Source organism: Papio anubis, chromosome 5 (assembly GCF_008728515.1).
Source record: "Papio anubis isolate 15944 chromosome 5, Panubis1.0, whole genome shotgun sequence".
Lineage (NCBI taxonomy): Eukaryota > Metazoa > Chordata > Mammalia > Primates > Cercopithecidae > Papio > Papio anubis.
The window spans coordinates 104,294,673-104,317,407 of record NC_044980.1 but is presented as its reverse complement, the minus strand read 5'-3'; the positions used below and the strand labels follow the sequence as shown (position 1 = coordinate 104,317,407).

Sequence of the window (22,735 nt, the reverse complement as noted above, 5' to 3'; positions counted from 1 at the left end):
TGAATAAAGACAAGTACGAATATGAAATATGAACATACATAAGCTTATGAATAAATTAGATAGTTGGTATTAGATATAATTGGTTTTTTTTTTACTAACCCCTTAACATATTGGTTTCTTTTCTACTCTAACAACTTGTTTTCCTTTTCTAGGATTGGCGTGGGTGGGTTTGAAACATCCACAGACTTCAAGCCTTAAATATCTAGAGCAGTTAAAACATTTTGGCAGTTAATATTGCATAGTTACATTATAGCACATTTATTAGGAGCTATGGCCTAATCGATTTTTTTCTTTTTTTGTCTGTGTGACCTACTTATTTTCTCAACCACAAGATGTTGAGAATCCCTTCAACATTGAACTCTTCATGGGTTATTTTTGAACACTAGTCATTGATTTCATTTATCTGGACCATAAATTTTAATTTTCTGGCCTGGAGATTGGTTTTGACTGGTCACATTTCCCAAGAAATAACAAGTATTTGCTTAAACATGAAGCATCTGTGATTTTTCTTTTGCTATTCACTTATAGGAGAACCCTCTGTTATTAATAGCCTGGGGCAAAGGTTCTATGAAAGAGACAGAATGGGTGGCTTTTCCTTTTTTACTTCCTGAGAAATGACAGATGGTATAACATAAACACTCAGTCTCTCACAAGATGTAATTTGAAAAGCTTTCCATTAAAAGTAGAAACTAGACACAGTGCACTTAAGGATAATCGACCTTGGATATAATCACCCTAACAAGCAATGAAACAAGCTCATACCTCATCTCTGTCAATTACATAGGTGTCAGATACCTTTTCAAGTTAAATGTAAAGTCTCTGTATTGTAAATATTTAAAATTTTTCTTTATACATATTATGATGTTCTTGACATCTTAAAAAGCTTTTCTGGTTACCGAGAGTCTGCCTCTCCTGTGGCTTGTTAATTCTGAAAGAAAAGAAAGCACCCAGGCTGGAGTATGCCTTTTCACATACCGATGAACCTGTCCAGTGCCACACCTCATCCATCCGACCTATACACCCCAGAGGAATATCCCAGGAGGGGATATTCCTCTGCCTTAGTCATCCCAGGGCCAGGAGCCAGGCAACCCACACAAATTATTCAAACTAGCCAATCCTAAACTGTTCACCCTGCCTTGCCTTGCATTTCCCAAGAAAATCCCCCAAAAGGCAGTGGCCTAAACCTTCCCTTTCTCCTGTCTTCTGCCTCCTGACCACCCTGGTGTCTTCTTTCCTGCATGACCCTGAGTGGCCTGCTGTGCCTCCTGTCTCTAGGACGTGTAAGTTTAATACACTTTTTTTTTCCCCCCCTGAGGCTCTCCTCTGTCTCCTCTTGTGGCCATAAAAGAATATAAAACAGTCTCTGTGTAAAGTCTTTGCTTTCTATAGAATCATAATGATTCTCACCAGTCTTGAGCTTGGCTCTCATTTCCAACTCTTTCTATAAATGGACAGTTTCCTCCCCACCAACTTATTCTCAGAAAGATACATGCCAGACTGATGAGAGTATCTATCTGTGGTGAGGGAAGAAAGGGCTGGAACTGATCTTCAGAGAGGGTTTTAGCTTTACCTGTTAACAATCTAATTTTTTATAAGACAGATGAAACAAATATTCATAACTATTGTAAAATCTGTATTTGATTCAAAAGCCTAGATATTGCCTCTGCTCTAGGTTATCTATTCCTGGGGCCTAGTATTACTGTGACTTCTATTCTTCTCAAGTGTTTCCCAATATTTCCTACGTTACTACACACAGGCGTATCCTTAAAATCCTACCCCTTCTTTGGCTCCCATTGTGAGGTAATATTTTAGTGTATTTCCTTTGGGTCAAGAGTATGTATGAACACATATATGTATATTTACTTATATACAAATGGAATCTTGCTCTGGTAAAGAAATATGTTGAATTTACTTGTCTTTGACTTATAAGACTACCCCCGCCTATAAAATACTAATTCCATTTCTATGTTTAGCACCTCAGAGCCAACAAAACACACTTATTTTCCATCTCAATCCCCAAAATAGTTCACTAAGGTAAGTGGAGTCTACCTCTCAAACCCCATGCCAGGCTTCCTTGCTGCTTTCACTTCCTTTTCTTATAATATGGCAAACTACTTTTTCCTGATAAGCCGCTACCTATGGTAGAATTATCTTGGTCACTTTCAACCTCTTATTTCCCTGTTTCCTCATTATTTACCACCTGGGCTGAAATGGATATTTGCAAGAGAAAATAATAATAGAAAATAAGGCTCCATTATAAGATGGCATTATTTGTATGAAGGGCCTGTTTATGAAAAGGACAATATATTAAAATAGTATTTTTACAATATTTAAATATTTTTAAAAAGTAAACGGTTAGATTTAAGAGTAGATTGAACATGTCATCTGCTAAGAAGCTAAGGAATGACATCAGCATGTGTATAGATTTCCGACATTAGAGCGCTAGAAAAGAGCATTTACAATAGCTAATTTGTCTGTTTTCTTTCTATCCCTTTCCTCCTTCAATCCATGTCATAACATATCATAATGTTACCATCAAGATATTTACAAAATACAGACCTGATTTAAAAATATTGCCTTGATTAAAAAGCTTTGCTGGACCACCATTACCTGCCAAGTCAAATCTGAATCCTTTAGCCTGATGTATAGATTCTTTAAACAATGGTCCATCCAACCTTTCCAACTCCATTTGTGCCCTCTGTACCAAAAACTCTGTGTTCTAGTCATACAAAGTTGACAAAGTGACAAAGAGCACCTAAACTCACCAGATGCTGCCAATCCTCCATGACTTTGCTTTCCCTGTACCCGTTGACAAAGAATGCCCTGTGGCCACTTCCCCACTTGCTGAACTCTTACTCATTGTTCATTGTCCAGCTCAAATGCTCCTTCTAAGACCTCTCCAGCCAGAATTCACACTAACTCATTAAAAGCAATATTATAAAATGCTTATATGGACAAGGAGACATAGAGAAGAGTACAAAAGAATGCGCATGAGGCTGTTAATATTGAGTATAGTTATTTGGATTTTTATTCCTTCCACTGACCAAGTAGTACTTTTTCTTTTCCCTGAGACCAGGTTTCCTTTTATTGCCCAGGCTGGGATGCAGTAGTAAAATCATAGCTCACTGCAGCCTCTAACTCCTGGGCTCAAGCAATCCTCCTGCCTCAGCCTCCTGAGTAAGACAGACAACAGGTACATGCCAAAATGCCCAGATAATTTTATGTTGTTGTTTTTTTTTCGCTATGTTGGCCAGGCTGGTCTTGAACTCTGACCCTCAAGAAATCCTCTCATTTCAGCCTCCCAAAGTGCTGAGATTATAGGCGTGAGCCACTGTCCCCGGCCAAATAATACTTCTGAGGTTTAAAAAATTAAAATGAGCTGGACATGGTGGCTCATGCCTGTAATCCCAGCACTTTGGGAGGCCGAGGCTGGAGGATCACTTTTGGCCTGGAGTTCGAGACCAGCCTGGCCAACATAGTGAAACCCTGTCTGTACTAAAAATATAAATAAAAAATTAGCTGGGTGTGGTGGAATTCCAGCTACTTGGGAGGCTGAGGCATGAGAATCAATTGAACCCGGGAGGTGAAGGTTACTATAGGCCAAGATCTGTCTCAAAAAAACAATATGAAAATGAAGATTTTAAAATAAAAGTAATTGACAAATATTTCTATGAATAAAACCATATTGATTTATCTATATTAATTTTGTACAGGGAAAGTCTATGATTTTTAGGTCCTTGGATACCTGGATTCTTATTCCTGAGCCACTAACAACTAGATGTGGAATTTTGGGGAAGTCAAAGTCTCTGAACCTTAGTAAGATAAGAATGTTAATAAATGAACTTTAAAGTTTCTTCCAGCACTAAAATTCTACGGATTTAATCGCATATATGCTTCAATGAATATATTATCGCACTTCGCCAATCTGATTTTTATGATTTCAAAAGTTGTTAAAACCGGTTAGTTGCATAGTTCTTCTTTGTCTATTTCTGGGGCAGGAGTAACCTCAAATCTAAGTGCTATAGAAAACAAGACAGATAATTAAAAATATCACCCTTCTTCTATGTGTCCATGGTGGCTCTCAATACACACAACACAGTATTTCTTAAGATGCTATGATTACCTGGTTTGCATTTCTGGATTTTTCCTTTTTTTTTTTTTTTTTTTTTTTTTTGAGACAGAGTTGCTCTCTTGTCCCCGAGACTAGAGTGCAATGGCGCAATCTTGCTTCACTGTAACCTCTACCTCCCGGATGCAAGCGATTCTCCTGCCTCAGCCTCCCGAGTAGCTAGGATTACAGGCACCTGCCACCATGCCTGGTTAATTTCTGTAATTTTAGTAGAGATGGGGTTTCACCATATTGGCCAGGCTGGTCCCAAACTCCTGACCTCAGGTGATCCAGCCGCCTCGGCTTCCGAAAGTGCTGGGATGACAGGCGTGAGCCACTGCACCTGGTCACATGTCTGTTTTCCTGCAGATTGTGAGCCCTGGGTGGTTTAAGGGCAGGAAATGCATCTCCCTGGTGCTACACACTGGCTTGACTACACAGTAGGTGATTAACAGTTCACTGAAGAGACGAATTGAAATGAAGGACATTCGTGTGAAAATATTCTCTTTGTTTTTGTTTTTAGAGACAGAGTCTCACTCTGTCACGCAGGCTGGAGTGCAGTGGTGTGATCTTGGCTCACTGCAACCTCTGCCTCCCGGGTTCTAGCAATTCTCCTGCCTCAGCTTCCTGAGGAGTTGGGGATTACAGGTGTGCGCCACCACATATGGCTCTTTTTTGTATTTTTTTTTTTTTTTTTTCAGTAGAGACAGGGTTTCACCATGTTAGCCAGGCTAGCCTTGAACTCCTGACCTCAAGTGATCCATCCACCTTGGCCTCCCAAAGTGCTGGGATTACAGGCGTGAGTCACCATGCCTGGCCTGTGTAAAAATAATCTGATCCAAGAGAAAAGGATGACTAATCTTGTGATTGATAACTTGAAATCTTATCTTTTTTCTTTATAATTTAGATTAGAATTTTAATTAATCTGTGACATATTCATTAATCACAACAATTTTAGGAATTCTTTATAATTTTTACAAATTTTATTGGCTTTCCGTTTGTTGCCAAATTAATTCGACCATCAAGAAGCAAATAGCAGGTTTCATGCTAGTATGGGTCAAAAGCTTTGTTCTTTCTGATTGTGATGCCTGCAGCCCAATATGGGAGATGAGGTGGGAAGATGTGAAGAGCTCAATGTAGTTGTGGTCCATCTGCAGGGACTGGAGAACTCCTGTAGGAAAATCTTACCTGAAGTCCTTGTCTCAGTGAGGCTAGGCCAGGCCATGAAGAGAACTAGGGACCACCCCATTCTCACTGTTGTCCTATATGCCATCTGAATTAAACACACACTCTCCATTCAAGGAAAAGCAAAAAAAAGTGACAAAGGGCTCATGCATTTAATTCCAACTACAAGCTATGGGGTTTCCTTGCCCTCTTCCTTGCTGATTGTCTTTCTGCTGCCCAGTGGGTCTAACAGTAGCCACTGCTCAAAGGCATTCTAATGGCAGTGCCCTAAAACCAACATCCTTGAACCTCTCATAGAAAACAAGAAGTGATCTGAGAATTATTTATATATGGCTTCCTCACAGAGACTAACAACACATTTTAAGCGTTTATAAATAGAGATATTAGGAATTTTAAAAAATTAGATTGCTAAACAAAAATAGATTTCATAACGATAAAGGTAAAATATAATTATTAAAGAGCATACCGCAGTACCCTGGGGTTCCACATACTGTCTTCATGAGCACTTGATGTTCCACAATTTTAGAGAGTCCAAAATCAGCTAACAACACAAGAAAAAAACTTAATGAAGCACGTCTTCTCAGCTTTTATAAGATGACAAAATATTTGTTATTCAAAAATAAAACTAACTTATTTATCTGTTTTCTTTTGTATTTGATGATGGGGTCAAGGTGGGTGGGAACAAGTCACCCAAGAGGAAGCTAAAAAAACAATCCATGTGTTTCTTTAAATTGGAGAAAAATATGACTTCCAAATACATTTACAAATAAATCTATATTTAATCTTTGTTCTTCTGTACAATTCCCAGCTTTCAGCAAATAAGCATTTTTTTTTCTTTCTTTCTTGTTTTGTTTGTCTGTTTTTTAGATGGAGTCTTGCTTTGTTGCTCAGGCTGGAGTGCAGTGGCGTGATCTTGGCTCACTGCAACCTCCGCCTCCTGGGTTTAAGCAATTCTTTGCCTCAGCCTCCCGAGTAGCTGGGATTACAGGCACGTGCCACCAGGCCTGGCTAATTTTTTTGTATTTTCAGTAGAGACGGAGTTTCACTGTGTTAGCCAGGATGGTCTCGATCTCCTGACCTCGTGATCCGCCCACCTCGGTCCCAAAGTGCTGGGATTACAGGTGTGAGACCCCGCTTCCAGCCAAGCTATTTTTTCTTAAAGTAATAGTTGCAATAGTTATATTTTATCTAATGTTGTTAATTCTGAAATTTATGTAACAGTAACTCTAAGGGACAATACAGAATTAATGATATAATCCAGAATCTTTTATTTATTGACAGAGAGGAGGAAAAAATAGACTTTCATCAGTGAAACAAGAATTAACAGAAATATCAAAATGTTCAGCTTGAAAATACATGTCAGTCTCCAATGTATTTCACTTATAAGAATTTACTCTCATAAGAAGACTATACGATTTTTTTGGTAAGAATCCTTTTTATTTATTTCTCAGAATATTACCTAGGTAAAAGATTATCAAAAGTTGCTACCATTATGATCTATTTGCTGAGCTATCTCTCTCTCACTCAAGAAACATCAGGAAACCATTCAAGGGCATTCTTCAAGACAGGCAGGTGCAGAATGAATTCCATTTTAGACTTCAAAGATAAACCCACATTTCCTGGCAGGTGCCTGATCCTTATCAGTGAAAGCAGCAGGAAGCCCTTCAGAAAGAAAACCTCTCCTGCCTAAATTAGTATCTAACCATCCATTTAAAGAAATTGCTTTAAGGATTAAATCTTTGAAAGTGATGTGAAAGGAAATGGAAACTGCCTGCTGTCCCCTGCCTTACAGGAGTGATTATGAGAACAAGCTGGCTGCCCAGCAGGACTTTCAGGATTTTTTCCTTAGGTTCTTGCATTCATAAAGCACATTATGTTATCTGAGCTCTTCCCTGATATAAACAACTTAATTGTTAAAGGTGTTAACATCTGTAAATGCAGTGAACTTGGCAGATCAGCACGATAAGGACAGCACCAGAAGAGCAATGCCCTTCAGAGGATTTAATGAAGATTCCACTAGCGAGAATTCACTGAAAATAAAGTTTATAATATTTTTTGAAATGAAGATTTACTTTGGAAGAGACATGGAAAGTAATATTTATTTTTTTCTAAAGTGCTAATTAAAGACTTCTTTGGGTAGATCAGAATTTCCCAAAGTTCATCTTTATAGTTTTTCAAAATGCTTATTGGTTAAAAAAAAAGTCTCATAGGATATGATATAATATGTCATTTTATATGTTAACAGTTTTAAGGTTCTGGAAAGTCCTATAGAAATAAAAATCTTGTTTAACTTTTTTAAAGTTGGCATTTCTTAACTCATTTGATCAGCCATAGCATTTCTGTGAATCGCTCCCACCCTTATCCACCCTGCTGAGAACCCAGTGTTCTGTGGAGTGCATTTTGAGAAAGACAGATCTTAATTTATCTCTGTTCATATAAACAAGTGACTCAAAGCCTAGACTTACTAATATGTGCTAAACATTTTATGTCAAAGTTCTTTATTACCTAAAATTAAGCTCCAAGCAATGTGTGGAATAAAAGTTAATATCTCCAAAAGAAGTGTTACTTTTTCCATCATTTTGTTCACTATAAACTTATTTACAAAATGCAAGGTCATCTCCTATGGTCCTTGCCATTTCTAAGTTGTGATTCCTTCATGTGCCCAGCAACAGAATACTAACTTCTAGGCAATATTTTCCAAATAAACATTCCAGGAAAGAGCACAAACTTCCCAAACAACATATTATTCCTTTACAAATGTCAAATATTCAGGAAAACTGAATGGATGTAAAACTGGATGGAGCAATGTTTAAAAATTCCACACAGTATAATTGGAAAAAGGGGTCACAAAAAAAGAAGAAATGTTCTCACCGATTTTGAGTGGTGCATCTGGGGCTGGAGTTGCATAGAGAAGATTCTCTGGTTTGAGATCACGATGGACAATTCCATTTTCATGTAGATACTAAAGAGGGAAAATAATGAAGTAACATTTGTGTAATTCTATTTACGGTTTGACTGTCTATACTTAATCTTTTAAGAACTATAAGTTATGTGATTCAAGAACACATATGACTTAATGATAAATACCATAAATCTGCTTTAAACTGTATACATTAAATAATACTTTACAAATAGTTACCTAAATGTAATGCAATTTAAATTGTATAGAATCTATTCCCAGAAGGAAATATTTACTCCTCAGCTAATATTACAGTTCTCTTTATGCATATTACTATATCAAATGGAATTAGCTAATTATTATAATGATGTAAAGGTGCTGTGTATTGAAATTTGTCTGGCTTATTAACTAACAAGCATAATTGGATGTGTGATCTTATAAACTCATATAGCAAAGACTTCATAATTATTGTCTGAACAGACATTTAGATGTGAGTAGTTATTATAGAGAACTATCCTTAATAAGACAAATACCGTTTGATAATGATGGATGCACTCATAGGTTCTCCTGAGAATTAGTAAGTCTAACTGTCAATATAGATGTTGAAAGTTGTATTTGAGATGAATCTTAAAGATCACATCTAGCAACTCTGCTCATTTTATTGTATTTTAAATTATTTTGTAAAATCATGTATAAGCATACATGCAACATATTCTCATTGCAAATGCTGAAGTCGTACCTGATTTCCCTTCCCCCAGTTCCAGTTCCAGTCCCCACTTCAAAAGTAATCCCTCATCAGTTTGAAACACTTTTTTCCAAAAAGTTTGTTTGAACACTTTTTCTATGCATTTACAAATGAGTCCATATACACCAGGCTAGATTCACTAATGCCTAGAAAATACATTCTCATATAGCAAAGACTTCATAATTATTGTCTGAACAGACATTTAGAAAATGTCTGAAAACATTCCTAGAAAATACATTCTAGGCATTCGTGAATCTAGGTTCAGAGTCACTTGTTTATATGAACAGATTTCTTTACAGATGTCAAATATTCAGGACATCTGCGTATTACATTGGCTTATGCCTGTAATACCAGCACTTCGGTGGGCCGAGGTGGAAGGATCATTTGAGTCCAGGATTTTGAGACCAGTCTGGGCAACATAACAAGAGCCCACCTCTATGAAATATTTTAAAAAGCCAGGGATGGTAGTGCATGCCTTGTAGTTCTAGCTACTCTGGAGGCTGAGGTGGGAGGATCATTTGAGCCCAGGAGGTTAAGGCTTCAGTGAGCCATGATCAGGCCACTGCACTCCAGCTTGGGTGATAGAGCAAGACCCTGTCTCAAAAGAAAACAAAAACAAAAAACCAAACCAAAACAAAAGACTATATATGTATATACACAAGGCAATATCCCTGGTTTCCTCCACTTTCCTACTTAAATATATCATTAATACAATTTTTAGGTGGCTTTTTTTTCTGTTTAACAAAATATCTTGGAAGGCTTACCTTCATATTACTTTAGTGTATTCTATTTAATTCTTGCATCTTGTATCATAATTAATTTACTTATTCATTTTTAATGGACAGTCAAGTTGTTTTCAATTTTTTAAAAGTTACAAGTAATATAATATAAACATTCCAGCACTTGAATATTTGAGTGTTTCTGCTGGTATTTTTCTAGGACAGATAACTGGAAGCAGGTCCAGTTGTGGAGTCAAGGCACACAGCATTTTTATTTTAATATGCACTTCAAAATCACTCTCCTAAAAGCCTCCATCAATTTTCACTCACACAAACAACGTATGCATATATGTTAATATCTTTGCTAAATCTGTATTTTTAACTTTTGCTGAGCTGGAGTGCAAAGATTGTGCCTTAAGTTTGGTTTAATTTGTCTTTCTCTGTTCACTAGCATAGTCGAGCTTCTCTTCATACGCTTCTTGGTCAATCAGTTTTCCTCTTCCATGAATTTCCTGTTCTTAACATTTGCCCGTGTTTCTGTTGGTTTAAGAGAAAAAGTTTCCAGTGTGCTATACTCTCTCTCCTTTCCTACCACGTGCGGGAAGGCAAGGAGTCCTTTATACTTAAGCCAAGTAAGGGGGGTTGTGGAGGTACAGCTTCAAGATCACTTAGTAATTTGGGGAAACAGGTAACTGGCTCATGCATGAAAATGGAAAGAAGAGTGGACAGTTGCAGCAGGAGAATGCAGAGAGGGCCTCAGGGAGATTCAGCTACTCTTAAATAATAGCTGGATGTACATTTCTCATGGGCCTGGTGTGGACTCTGCAAGAGCGAATTAGACGTGAGTCTCCATGAAAAAACTCTTCATAGGAGCATTTCCTGCCAGGGGATGCCACCTTAGCATCACAGAAAGCAGAGTGTGAGGGTTGTGACAGTGGCACCTGAGGCTCTTACATGTTCTAAACACTTACTGTATTCTAATCTATTTTAAATACCTTATACCTGTTGACTCATTTTATCTTCACAACAGCTCTAACCAGTAAGTCATCTCATATCTGTTTTCCAAATGAGGAAACTGAGGCCCATAGAGGCTAAGAAATCTGTACAGTATCACAACTAGACACTAGAGCTGGGATTCAGACTCAGGCATTTGGCTGTAGAGCACATACGCTTTCCTATTATATAATTCCCGAGGAGATGCTCAATGAACATTTGTTACTTGCTTGATTAAGGTGAGGGGAAAAAAGGAAAATAACAACGAAGGAAAAGAGGGGAGGTTACCAGAAAGGAAAGGTAATGAAGGTAGGAAGAGAAATGAGAGAATGATAGAGGAGCATGCTCGACCATGAATGATACCCAGGGAAAACATGCAGTATCTCCAAGAAGGAAGATACTGTATCTTGATATAAGCTGAGTTTGAAGGGGAAGATAGATATAGTATCTCATATAGTAGCTTTGGAACAATCTAAGAATTGCAAAGTTTGGGACCAATAGAACATATTGATTCCCCACCCCCCCCAATCTTACCCAATTTAGAAACTCCATTGTGTTGAGAAGAAAATGACGCTAAACATAGGAACACAGTAACAATGACAAATGAAATTACCTGGTAAGTTTTGTTTAGCAAAGAATTAATTATATGAAGATCCTCACTAAATGTTGTTCTGGCTTTCGTGAAAAGAAAAGGTGGTTGTGTTCTAAGTGCAAGTTAAACAACAACAAAAACAACAAAAAAGAAAACATCATTTGGCACTTCATAAAGGAGAACTAGACTGGATAAAAGAAGGAAAGTTTAGAGAAAAATACTAGAACGAGGAGCTATACACTATTAAAGGAACAAGCTTTAAAACAAAACAAAGCAATTAAATGCTAACGGTTATTATCTTGGCTTTTAAAAAGACATGCAGAGATAATTTGCTAAACATTACTTGTTGTAGAAAGATTATCAAAGTCATGATATATTCATATATATATAGTATATATATAGTAGGGGGAGGCATTTAAATATATATGACTGATAAAATGTCAGGAGTCACTATTTCATTTTTGTTTACATCCCCTGATAAACTTTGACCAATAGAATTTCTAACCTTTACATTATCTCAAGTCAGGAAGACAAGTAGAAGGAAAATGTGAAGTATGATTTTTCTTTCCCCAAAAAGATAGAAACATTAGAAAGATCAACACTCTTTTAGAGCACACATTCTCAAACTTTTTGGTCTCAATAACACTTTATATTCAAAAAAAATGTTGGAAACCCCAAAGAGTTTTTGTTTATGTGAGTTATATCAAGCAAGATTTACTGTATTAGTAGTTAAAGCAAAAATTAAATTAATAAATTAAAATGCCTATTAATTTTGAAAAAGCAGTAAGCTCATGACATTGCTTATTGAAATATTAAAAATACAACATTGAAAATATTAAATATATTTAATATTTTAAGATATATAACATTTATATATTTCAAAATGTGTTAAAATATACATTCTAAAAAAATAACTATTTTTAAAACAAAAAATTAGTAGAGTGCTATTCTTTCAGTTTTGCAAATTTCATTAATTTCTGGCTTAACAGAAAACAGCTAGACTTTCATATCTACTTCTGCATTGTCTGGTATAAAATCACGCACTATGTAGCCTCTGGAAGATTTCACTGTATAAATATATATATGTGTGTGTGTGTGTGTGTGTGTGTGTGTGTTTTGTGTTTTTTTGTTTTTTTGAGACGCAGTCTGTCTGCGTCCCAGGCTGGAGTGCAGTGGCGCGATCTCAGCTTACTGCAATCTCCGCCTCCCAGGTTCAAGCAATTCTTCTGCCTCAGCCTCCTGAGTGCCTGGGACTACAGGCACGTGCCACCATGCCCAGCTAATTTTCTTTGTATTTTTAGTAGAGACAGGGTTTCATCATGTTGGCCAGGTTGGTCTCTAACTCCTGATCTCAGGTGATCCACCTGTCTCAACCTCCCACAGTGCTGAGATTATAGGCAAGAGCCACAGCTTCCGGCTGAGATGCCTTCCTATTATGATAAAATGATTTTGACATCACAGAACCCCCTAACAGGATATCAGGATCCTCCAGGGATGCCTAAACTAGACTAGACTTTGAAAACTGCTGTCTTGGGCATCTGGAGACACAAAAAGATCAGTTTAAAGAGCCGAATAATAGACATGCTTCCCTTTATTTTAAAACTGAATTTTAAAAGAAATACACACTTCTAATATCATTAAGTACTAATCTCATTACTTCAGGACCACTGTACATAGAGAAGAGGAAAAGAAAATAAAGAGAAAAACATGCTCCTAAAAATTGTGTAGTCATGGGAAAATGTGCAAAGACATTTTATAATATCATATTAATATTATCTATAGAGTCAATAAAGAAATACCTAATCATGGAGAAACATCTCTTACCAAGATATTGTTGATTTTAGCTACAGATTATTTAAATCATGGGGATTAACATAAATAGATACATGCACTAGAAAGAATAAAAACATGGTAACCGGATATTCTAGAATAAACCATATGTTCAATGTAATCATAATTAAAGTAAAGCAAAGACAAGCAAAAAAATAGGAAAAAAAAAACCCATAAACAAGAATTGGGGAGAATATTTTTAAAATCTGCTATGTCAGTCTAACAATTTAATGGAGACAGAAACAACAAATCTGACAATTGTAGCACCCTGCTACCAAAGGTTATCTTGACAAATGCTAACCTTTAATAAAGAAATTGCAAAAGCAAATAACCAGGGGTACACAAATTAATGAAAACTTTAAGGAATAAAAATAAGGAAGAGGAGGAAAAGAAATAGTAGGAGTCATGGAAGCACAATTAATTTATTTGCTCAAATTTTAAGTGTACTATATTTTTACAAAGCATAAGACAACAAATACAATTTTATCTGCAGAGCACTTGAGAGAGACTAATATATTTTAATATATACTATAAAATAAATACAATATTTGCTGCCAAAGGCATATCTCTGCTAAGTTCTGTTTAAATATCTTGCCCTCAGTCTTGATCATGAGTTGACAGAAATACGTATATTAAGATTTCTTTTGCATTGTTTCTGAAACAATTATTAAAGAAAGACTTCATGAGTGGTGCTTTGGCAAAATATGCCCAAAGTATATAATTTGTTAGCTATGTGACCTTAAACAATTTATCTATCCTTTAAGCCTTGGTTCTCTCATCTGCAATGCCCACTTTGCAGATTGTAGCAGGAATTAGTGAAGAGGTGTGTAAGTACTCAGTATGTTATGAGCATGTAATAGATATTCTATGTGTAAATGGTAGCTATTCGGACTCTAACATTGCTATTTCACATACCTTGTAAAATACATCACATTTAGAAACCCTTTGAGACTTGGAAAACTTGCTCTTTTCTAAAGTATCAAAGGATACTTTGATCAGAAAATACTTGCTTTATAATTCATATTTTTCCCTTCTGTTTTGCTGCCAAAAATCTCAGTGAAAAAGAGATTTCAATTACAGAAACAGCCGAGTTTGGATATGTTTACCTCTTCCTTCCTTTACCTGGCTTTTGATTCCCTTTTCTACTTTAATAGAAATTTTATATGCATTTTTCATTTAATTTGCCAAAAATCTTCTACCCAAGATGATGCAATATAACTTATAAATAGAATATGTCATACTTACGTCTTTCTTCACTCTTTAAAAAGGTCTCAGTGAAATGTGTACTGAATTTTCTCTGTATGTGTTTATAGTTTACAGTAAGAAAGTTTAGGTGTTAGAAAGATACAGTTTGTGGTAATTAGGATTTGAAACATTATTACTATAGTTCTGTCAACTATATAACAAAGAATTTCTAAAATAAATAATATTTCTTATTGATAAACAGTTGCACTTCCAGTCCTGTTATTTTGTTTATGCTCAGTTCTCCTGGGATTTCCTGTAGTTCTTCCAGAGCCAACCCTTAGTGCTGCTTGGATCTCATCCCATGTCCTCCCGACTCCTGAGTCAAGGTCCATGTCTCCTGCCTTCTCTTTACCTCTTCCTCTCCATTTCCTCTTTCTTCCCTTGCATCATGTCAGCATGCTCTAGACTAGGAGCTATGGTCTTCAAAAAGAAATAAGAAAAAGAAAGCAACCACTACCTCCATATTCTCTCAAACCCACATATTCCCAGCTTTCTCTGGCTATACTCAATTGTTTCCTACTCTAGTCAGCCAATTTCCTGAAAATGTAGTTTCCCCTCATTTTTGTTTCTTTAACACACTATAATCTTATTTTTGTCTTATCAAACCCAATACCCATGTTCTGACTCATTTTTCTCAACCCGTTGCACATCTGACTATATTGGCTAGTCCCTCCTTCAGACTCTCATAGGCTAGCGTTCCTGGCATCAGCAGCCTGGCTTTCCTGACTCTCTGTTCTCCTTTCAGCCTCCTTCCCAGGCTCCATGTCTTCCACTTGCTTAGGACCTTCTGCTTTTTCTGTGTTTCCAGGGTGAGCTCATCCAAACCACAAATTGAGGTATCCCTTATTCCACTGTGTCCCAAATCTCTATTGCCTGCCTAAACTTCTCTGTAGCTCTGGACTCCATTCAACTTTCTACTTTACGTTCCATTGGAATGTTTCATTGGTGTTCCAGTCTCAACATTTCTAAAACTAAACTCATAGTTTACCCTGAGTCTGCTTCTTCTGTACCTGTATTCCCAATCCCTACAAATGATACCATCCAATTGACCAAGCCAGAAACCTGAATTCATCCTATTCCTTCATCTCCTTTATTTGACACACCCAATCCATGTTGATGTGTAGGCTCTCCCTCCTTAGTGACTTGTGTATCCCCACCTCCTCTCCCTGCTTACTGCCCTTGAGTCCAGCCAGGCCACTAGCACGTTTTCCCTCTTAATTACTCTAATAACCAGCTTAGCTGTCAGCTTCCCAATTTCCAGCATTACCCTCCTCCAGTCCCTGCTTCGCACTGCCACAAGAGTAGACAGATCTAGACATGGCACTCCCCTGCTTAAAACCTTCAGTATCTTTCTACAGTTTCCAGCATGCAGGGCAGCAGCAATGTTGTATTTGATTGTGTAGCTCTTGAGCAGGGATCACAAACTCTCAAGCGGGGAGGAAGATACCCTAAAAGAATGAAGGAGGTAGGCATGGAGTAAAACAAAAGGGAGACATTGGAAAGCTGTAGGGACTGTGCCTGTTTGTGGAGACAGCATGACCTTTTAAGAGGCAATGGCTACTCCAGTTCAGTCAACTGTGGTCAGGTGGGATGCAGACCCCAGGTTGTTAGCTCTTCTGATTTTTCAAGGCGAGACAGAAATTAAGATTCTTTTGATGTAAAATTCCAAATTTTCAATGTTGGCCACTAAAATGTTAAATCATGCACATGCCAAACAAAATTCTGCAGTCTGTAATTTTGCTTTAAAGTTTAAAAGGGAGCTGGGCACTCAGTAGATGCCCAATAAACATTTGTTAAGTGTATGAATAAATAAATGATTATTTTTCTGACTCTACTTCCTAAATTGAACGTTCACAGGGTTTGTTCTCCTAGTCTTCTCTTTTGCTGTAAACTCTTTGAGCACATTTGTCTACTCTTTCCTTCTGCTACTTTTTATAGCATAAAAGAGTATACATGAATGTAAAAAATTATGATTAATTTTAATTTTTTATATAAAATTTAACTATAATACTTATGTATTACTTGGATAATTTTTTACAATAAATTTTCTCTAAGTGGCAAGCATTTCATATATTTGTTTATCCTGAATACCACACATTTGCTACAAATGATGTGATTTGAATATGATAGATACAGGGTACATTTAGCTGGCAACTACGTCTATTCTCATATTAACTAAACATACTATGTAATTACATTGCTAGCAGTTTCAGAATTAAAGGTCATTCCATGACAATATCTTAAAAGAATTCCCAATTCAGTGTTGTTTCTTAAGTTCCAAGATCATTTATCCAACTGCCTTCTCTCATTTCCAGTTGGATATCTTGTGGGCACATTAACTTTATCATGTCCATAGCTGCACTCTCGACCTCCCTGCCCTCTTCGTTTCCTCCACCTGAAAACGTAATCTCTCCATCAACTTAAGTGTTCAAGTCAAAAACTGACTTTCTCTCCTTTACCATCATATCCAATTCACAATTAGGTAATTCCAAAATGTCTCCAGAATGGCCCTGTCTCTTTCATGAGCACTACCCCAGCTGGATGGCGATAGCAGCCCCTTAAATACTTGCTTTGATTTTCAGCATGCCACCTTTCACACTATTCTTTACATAAAGCACAGGGAATCAGGCCATTTCTTCTCCTTGTGAAAGTCTTCAATGGTTTCCCATGACTTTATCCTGGCCTTGGCAAGGTCTTGGTGATCTGGTTCCTGTGCTCCTCTCCAGCCTCATATTCTGTCACTCTCCCCTCTCTTGTTCTGTTCTCTGATACAGACTTTCTCTCAGTTTTTCAAAATCCTTCATCTCTTTCTCACCTCTGGCTATTCCCTGACTGAGCCCATTCACACTTCTTCATCTGGCCAGCTCTCCTCATCCTCAGGACTTAGCTATAATGTCACTTCCTCAGGGAGGCTGTACCTATCCTTCCAAACTAACATATGTGCCAGCTCTTACATCCTCTCATTGATGCCTCCTATGTTTCTTTACAGCATGTATGTTTCTTTGCAGGCTCTCCATTCACGATGTCTCCTCCACTGGACTGAGAACTCCATACAGACAAAGAATCCCCAGATACTACATTTCCTTCACAGAGCCTGACACTAACTATGCACTCAGTAAATGCTTTTGAATGATTAATAACTCAATTTTCCTATAGATGCACATATTGTTCTACTTTTTAAATCATAAACTTATCGTCAAAAGGTGATAGTAATCTAGACCTTTTATTTATTCATTTGTTGTTACTCATTTGTAATAGAAGTTAAAATTTTAAAATAGAAAATATTGTGCTTACATCGTGGCAATCTACTTCCACAGTAATGCCACTTCATCATCTTTAGCAGAAGCACGGCTCTTAGCATCTGTGCACTTATTAAACATATACTATTCTTGGTAGATAATACTACTTAGTCACCTCAGTGGTGCTTATTGAGTATTAGTGAGATAAACGAGATTTACCTTGTGACTTTGAGAAAGGCCAAAACCTGATAAGAATATTTTAACTGTGAGATCAGAAGAAAGAGTATCAACTTCCAAATGACATTTTAAACCATTACCTAATTCATTTTTGTTCTGTAGTAGCATTATGTTGGTAGTTATTGCTGAATTAATTTCTTCACATGCTTTGAAGTTGATCTGAATATTCAATACAGCATTGCCTCAGGGGAGTTTGGGGAAAGGCTGTTGAAAATTCATTTGTTAGTTTTCTCTTCAGTACCCTTTGTGTCTGAAACTTTCATAAATTGTACTGGTCAGTGTATTAAAGTGAAACTGATGTGCTGACTTAAAAATCAAGTGGCTAAAGAAGTAGTGATGTTCCTAGCCATAATAATAACACTAGTGAGAAGTGGGCAAGTTCAAAGGCACCTGTTAATAAATGTTAGACTGTTAGACTCCAGTAGTGAGAATGAAGATGGCCAAGACTGCTGCCGGCCCTGCAGCTGAGGTTTATGTGTGTGTTTTGTTGCTTTAGGATTTGGGTATGGCTCAGAAGTATCAGAATGAAGCAGCACTTTGCTGGAAAACACTTGCTGGGATTGCAGTGTCATAGGGGAAAAGAACAGGATGCTGGTAGTGAGATAATTATGAAAGCCTCTGGGTAGGGAATCCTGGGGTATCAGGTTAGAGTAGTAGACAAGAGAAGAGGTCACAAAGAACACACTGACTGTGGCATGAGTCTCCTCCACAAACTAAGTCAGAGTGGAGAAACACGGATACTTTCATTGGATTCGAAATTTATTTTCCTGTCTATTTACACATATGCAGGCCATAAAACTATATTAAGTACGTATTTCTAAGATAAACTACATGGCACTGGTGGAAAATGTCATTTTGTCTACATTACTTTCCTTAGATTCAACTCAAGACCTAAAATATTTACTCAATTAAGATTTTAATGAAACACCTTTGTTTTCAGTAGAAATCCTTATTAAGTGAATGGTTATTATTTTAAATTAGAAATTATGCAAAAAAATGAATAGAAAAAGCTAGGTGTCTAGAAATAGAAAAATTTCATGCTGACAGCATAAAAGTGTATAAAGAAAACTGGAATAATTTGCCTGCAATCAACAAATCAGCGTATAAAACTTATTTGTATATAAGGTTAGAACAAGTATATGTTGTGAGGCAACTGAGAGGATGTTGAGATTGTTTGAGGATAAACATGATTATTTCATTCTCTAATTTCCACTGTATGTGCCCAGGTTTCAGAAAAGGTGAGATTTTAGGAACGGAGGCTATGGAAAGGCTTGGCTAATGAAGTAAAGGTGGTATTCAGGAAAAACTTCAAAGCTTGGGAAAAGGTTCAAAAATGATCTATAATTTTTCAAAAATGATCTATAATTACAGAGAAAGCAGCAGCAAGCAAATTTTTGTAATGGGAAAGAAGAGATTAGATTGGAGCACAAAAGTAACAAGGGGAGCTCTCGAGTCTGCACACTCTGGCCAAGCAGAACCTGGGGACCTTGACCTTGGCCCTACAGACAGGCTGAACTGTTTGCATTGTCCAGAGAAGCTGATTGGGCAGGACTGAGTATGAATGAAGAAATTACTCCATTCTCAGGCAAAGAGGTGAGCTCTTTCACCAAGATGAGGAAGCTGAAAATATCATTATGAAAGATGACTGTGCTTTAGATGATAGTATATACTTTATATATTAAAAAATAAGGCTAGATATTTGGAATGTACTGGAGAAAGAAAAGAGTTTTGGGGTGCAAGTAAAAGCTATGTCAAACATGACAAAGAGTAAAAATTGGCAGTTTTTCCTTGAAAAAATTTACATTCAGCAATGTATAAATGATTCCTAAAGCAAATACGCATTAAAGTAGAATGAGGAATTAAAAAATATAAAAGCTCCAATCTTATCTTACCATTTAGTCTTTAAAAAAAATGCAATAACCAAAATCTCCAATTCCCTTTTAAAGAGACAAAGACTGCTGCTCTGAATTCAGGGGGTGTCTAGACATGTAATTAAACTCTCTCTATGGTCCTAACAAAAACTGTTTCATTGTGTAATGAAAGCTACTGCATAGTAATTTAGTTTAATTACAGCTATGCTGTGTTCAATGGGCTGTGTGTGGTTAATTGATAATGTCTCAGGAGTTGGTAGGAGGAAGTTTGAATCTCTTTAAAAATCTAACAGGACAAAGAAGAACCAGTTATTACAGAAAGAAAACATTATTCTGACTACAGTTTTCTTGATGGAAAGAAAAATTAAACTATATGAATTTGCTCTTTTCTTCTCAAAAAAATTAGAATGAGTATACGTAAATTTAAGTAGGAACTTCAACGTGATACCCTATTTTGTTGTCATGTCTGCTTTGGAGACCTAGTAGGTACTACCATTGTCTTTATCACTGACCTCTACTGTGTGATGTCTTAAGAATCATCAGGCCGGGCGCGGTGGCTCAAGCCTGTAATCCCAGCACTTTGGGAGGCCGAGATGGGCGGATCACAAGGTCAGCAGATCGAGACCATCCTGGTTAACACGGTGAAACCCCGTCTCTACTAAAAAATACAAAAAACTAGCCGGGCGAGGTGGCAGGCGCCTGTAGTCCCAGCTACTCGGGAGGCTGAGCCAGGAGAATGGCATAAACCCGGGAGGCGGAGCTTGCAGTGAGCTGAGATCCGGCCACTGCACTCCAGCCTGGGCGACAGAGCTAGACTCTGTCTCAAAAAAAAAAAGAAAAAAAGAAAAAAAGAAAAAGAAAAAAAAAAAAAGAATCATCAACAGAATATACGAGAAAAGCAATAAGAAACTACTGTCTCCCTTGACCAGCTCAACAGGCCTGATTAGGATTGTCTGGCTGTGAAATCTGTGCTAAACTATGACCCACGGAGCATCCCAGGACCAGAAGAATCTATTTCAGGTAAAATAGCCAAGCTTTGGAGCCCCTGAGGCATTCTTACCTGTTTTGGAGTCATCCTTAATGCCTCATTTTACCTCACTGGCCTTGGCCAATCAGTCATAATTCTACCTCCAAAATATTTCTCATATCTATCTGTTCTTCTCATTTACATTGTCACTACTTAGTAAGGCCCTTCATATTCTCTAGTGGCACTATTTTATTTTATTTTATTTTTGAGACGGAGTCTCGCTTTGTTGCCAGCCTGGAGCGCAGTGGCATGATCTCGGCTCACTGCAACCTCCGCCTCCAGATTCAAGCGATTCTCCTGCCTCAGCCTCCTGAGTAGCTGGGACTACAGGAGCGCGCCACCATGCCCAGCTAATTTTGTATTTTTAGTAGAGACGGGGTTTCACCATGTTGACCAGGGTGGTCTCAATCTCTTGATCTCATGATCCTCCCGCTGGGCCTCCCAAAGTGCTGGGATTACAGGCGTGAGCCACCGTGCCAGGCTGCCACTATTACATTTGTCTTTTAATCACTGCCATACATCCAAACACGAGGTCATCTTTCTAAATCACAAATTAACTCATGTCAATCATTGATTTAAAAACAAAACAAGTCACTAGCTATAAGCTTAAGTCTGATTTCTCCATTATGAAAATTAAAGGCCCTTCAAAATTTGTCCCCAATTTGTGGCTGTGCATCATCCTGGGACAATTCTTGCCATGAATTAGCCACAAAGCCTTACTTACTATTCCTAAGCCATGCTATACACATTCCTACTTGGTTTCCAGAGGGCAAATCTTTCATGTACTTAATAATGATCTTTTAAAATGTATTTTATAGAGATTCTTGAAATAGGATTACTCATCCCACATGCTCTTCCAGAATCTTACCACTTCCCCATCCAGAGGTGGAGTCTAACTTTCCTTCCCTTGGTTCTGGGTAGGATTGTAACTTGCTAATAACCAACAGAATGCAGGGGAAATAATAATGTGTGATTTCCAAGGTTAGGTCTTGATAGTCAATGTAGCTTCTATCTTGTTTGCTAGATATTCGTTTCTGGGTCCCTGAGCAGTCCTGTAAAATGTATGACTATCCCAAGGCTATCATGCTGTAAGAAAACTGGGCAACATAGTTGCATCAAGTATAGTGCTTGTGCTCCAATCAGCAGTCCCTGCTGAGGTTCCATGTGATAGACGTTACCAACTTCCAGACATGGGAATGAATACAAATCTAGATTACTCCTTCCTCAATCATCAAGCCCTTTTAAACCTTTAAGTCTTCTTGGCTTAGACTCTAGATGTCTAAGCCTCTAGATGTCTTAGACTCTAGATGATGGAGCAGTCCTGACCCAAAGAATATATGAATATAAGACAATGGTTGTTTTAACTTGCTAAACAGGATAATTTGTGAACATATCAACAGTAACTAGAACACTTTATAACCCAGATTAATACCATCTGCTCTGTGAAATCTTCCTCCAGTCTCAAAAGCAAAATGAATCATTTTATCCGCCTCCCATGACGTTATTTTTATCCATAGTCAAATACTTTAATGCTGTCATCATATTTGTGCGCTTACCTATCAAAGTAAAAATATATTCCTTGAAAGCAGGATTTGTCTTACTCATCTCTGTGCTCTTAGAATCTAGGCACAGGATGTGGTATTTAGTAGTTTTGACAAATGTTTATAAAAATAATATATGAAAGGAGTGAATGAATGACTGGAATTATGAGCTAAATGAGTATCTCTGGTATGTATCAACAAATAGACACAAAATACCAAGGAATGGCTAGAATTCGCTCTGAAGTCTAGCACATATTTGTACTTAATAAATGTTTCTTAAATACACAAAATGATGGGAATACTTGAGCTGAGATAGCCCAGCTCCTAACATATTTGGATAAGAATAGATGTCCTAAGTCTATCCCAGTTCATAACCTTATGTGGCTCTGTGTTCAAGTTAGCAAACTCAACTAACTCTGCTCTTTGTTTAAGGTACTATCAATATCTGCTCCTGGACAGCAGATGAGGAAGTCAAATATAACACAAATTGATCGGTTCTGTTTT

The 22,735-nt window shown here is 37.2% G+C and overlaps 1 protein-coding gene across 3 annotated transcripts in view; it reads right to left on the bottom strand.

The window, feature by feature from the left end:
- CAMK4 (calcium/calmodulin dependent protein kinase IV) overlaps positions 1 to 22,735 on the bottom strand; it is a 256,916-nt gene that overhangs the window by 29,633 nt on the left and 204,548 nt on the right. For 2 of the 3 annotated variants that reach the window (XM_021939590.2, XM_017959764.3), the window contains 2 exons: positions 8,165 to 8,255; positions 5,760 to 5,834 (listed from right to left, as the gene is read on the bottom strand). In XM_021939590.2, the coding sequence (XP_021795282.2) occupies positions 5,760 to 5,834; positions 8,165 to 8,255 (166 nt within the window). The remainder of the gene's footprint in view (positions 1 to 5,759; positions 5,835 to 8,164; positions 8,256 to 22,735) is intronic. The other variant, XM_021939591.2, reaches the window with a different exon arrangement.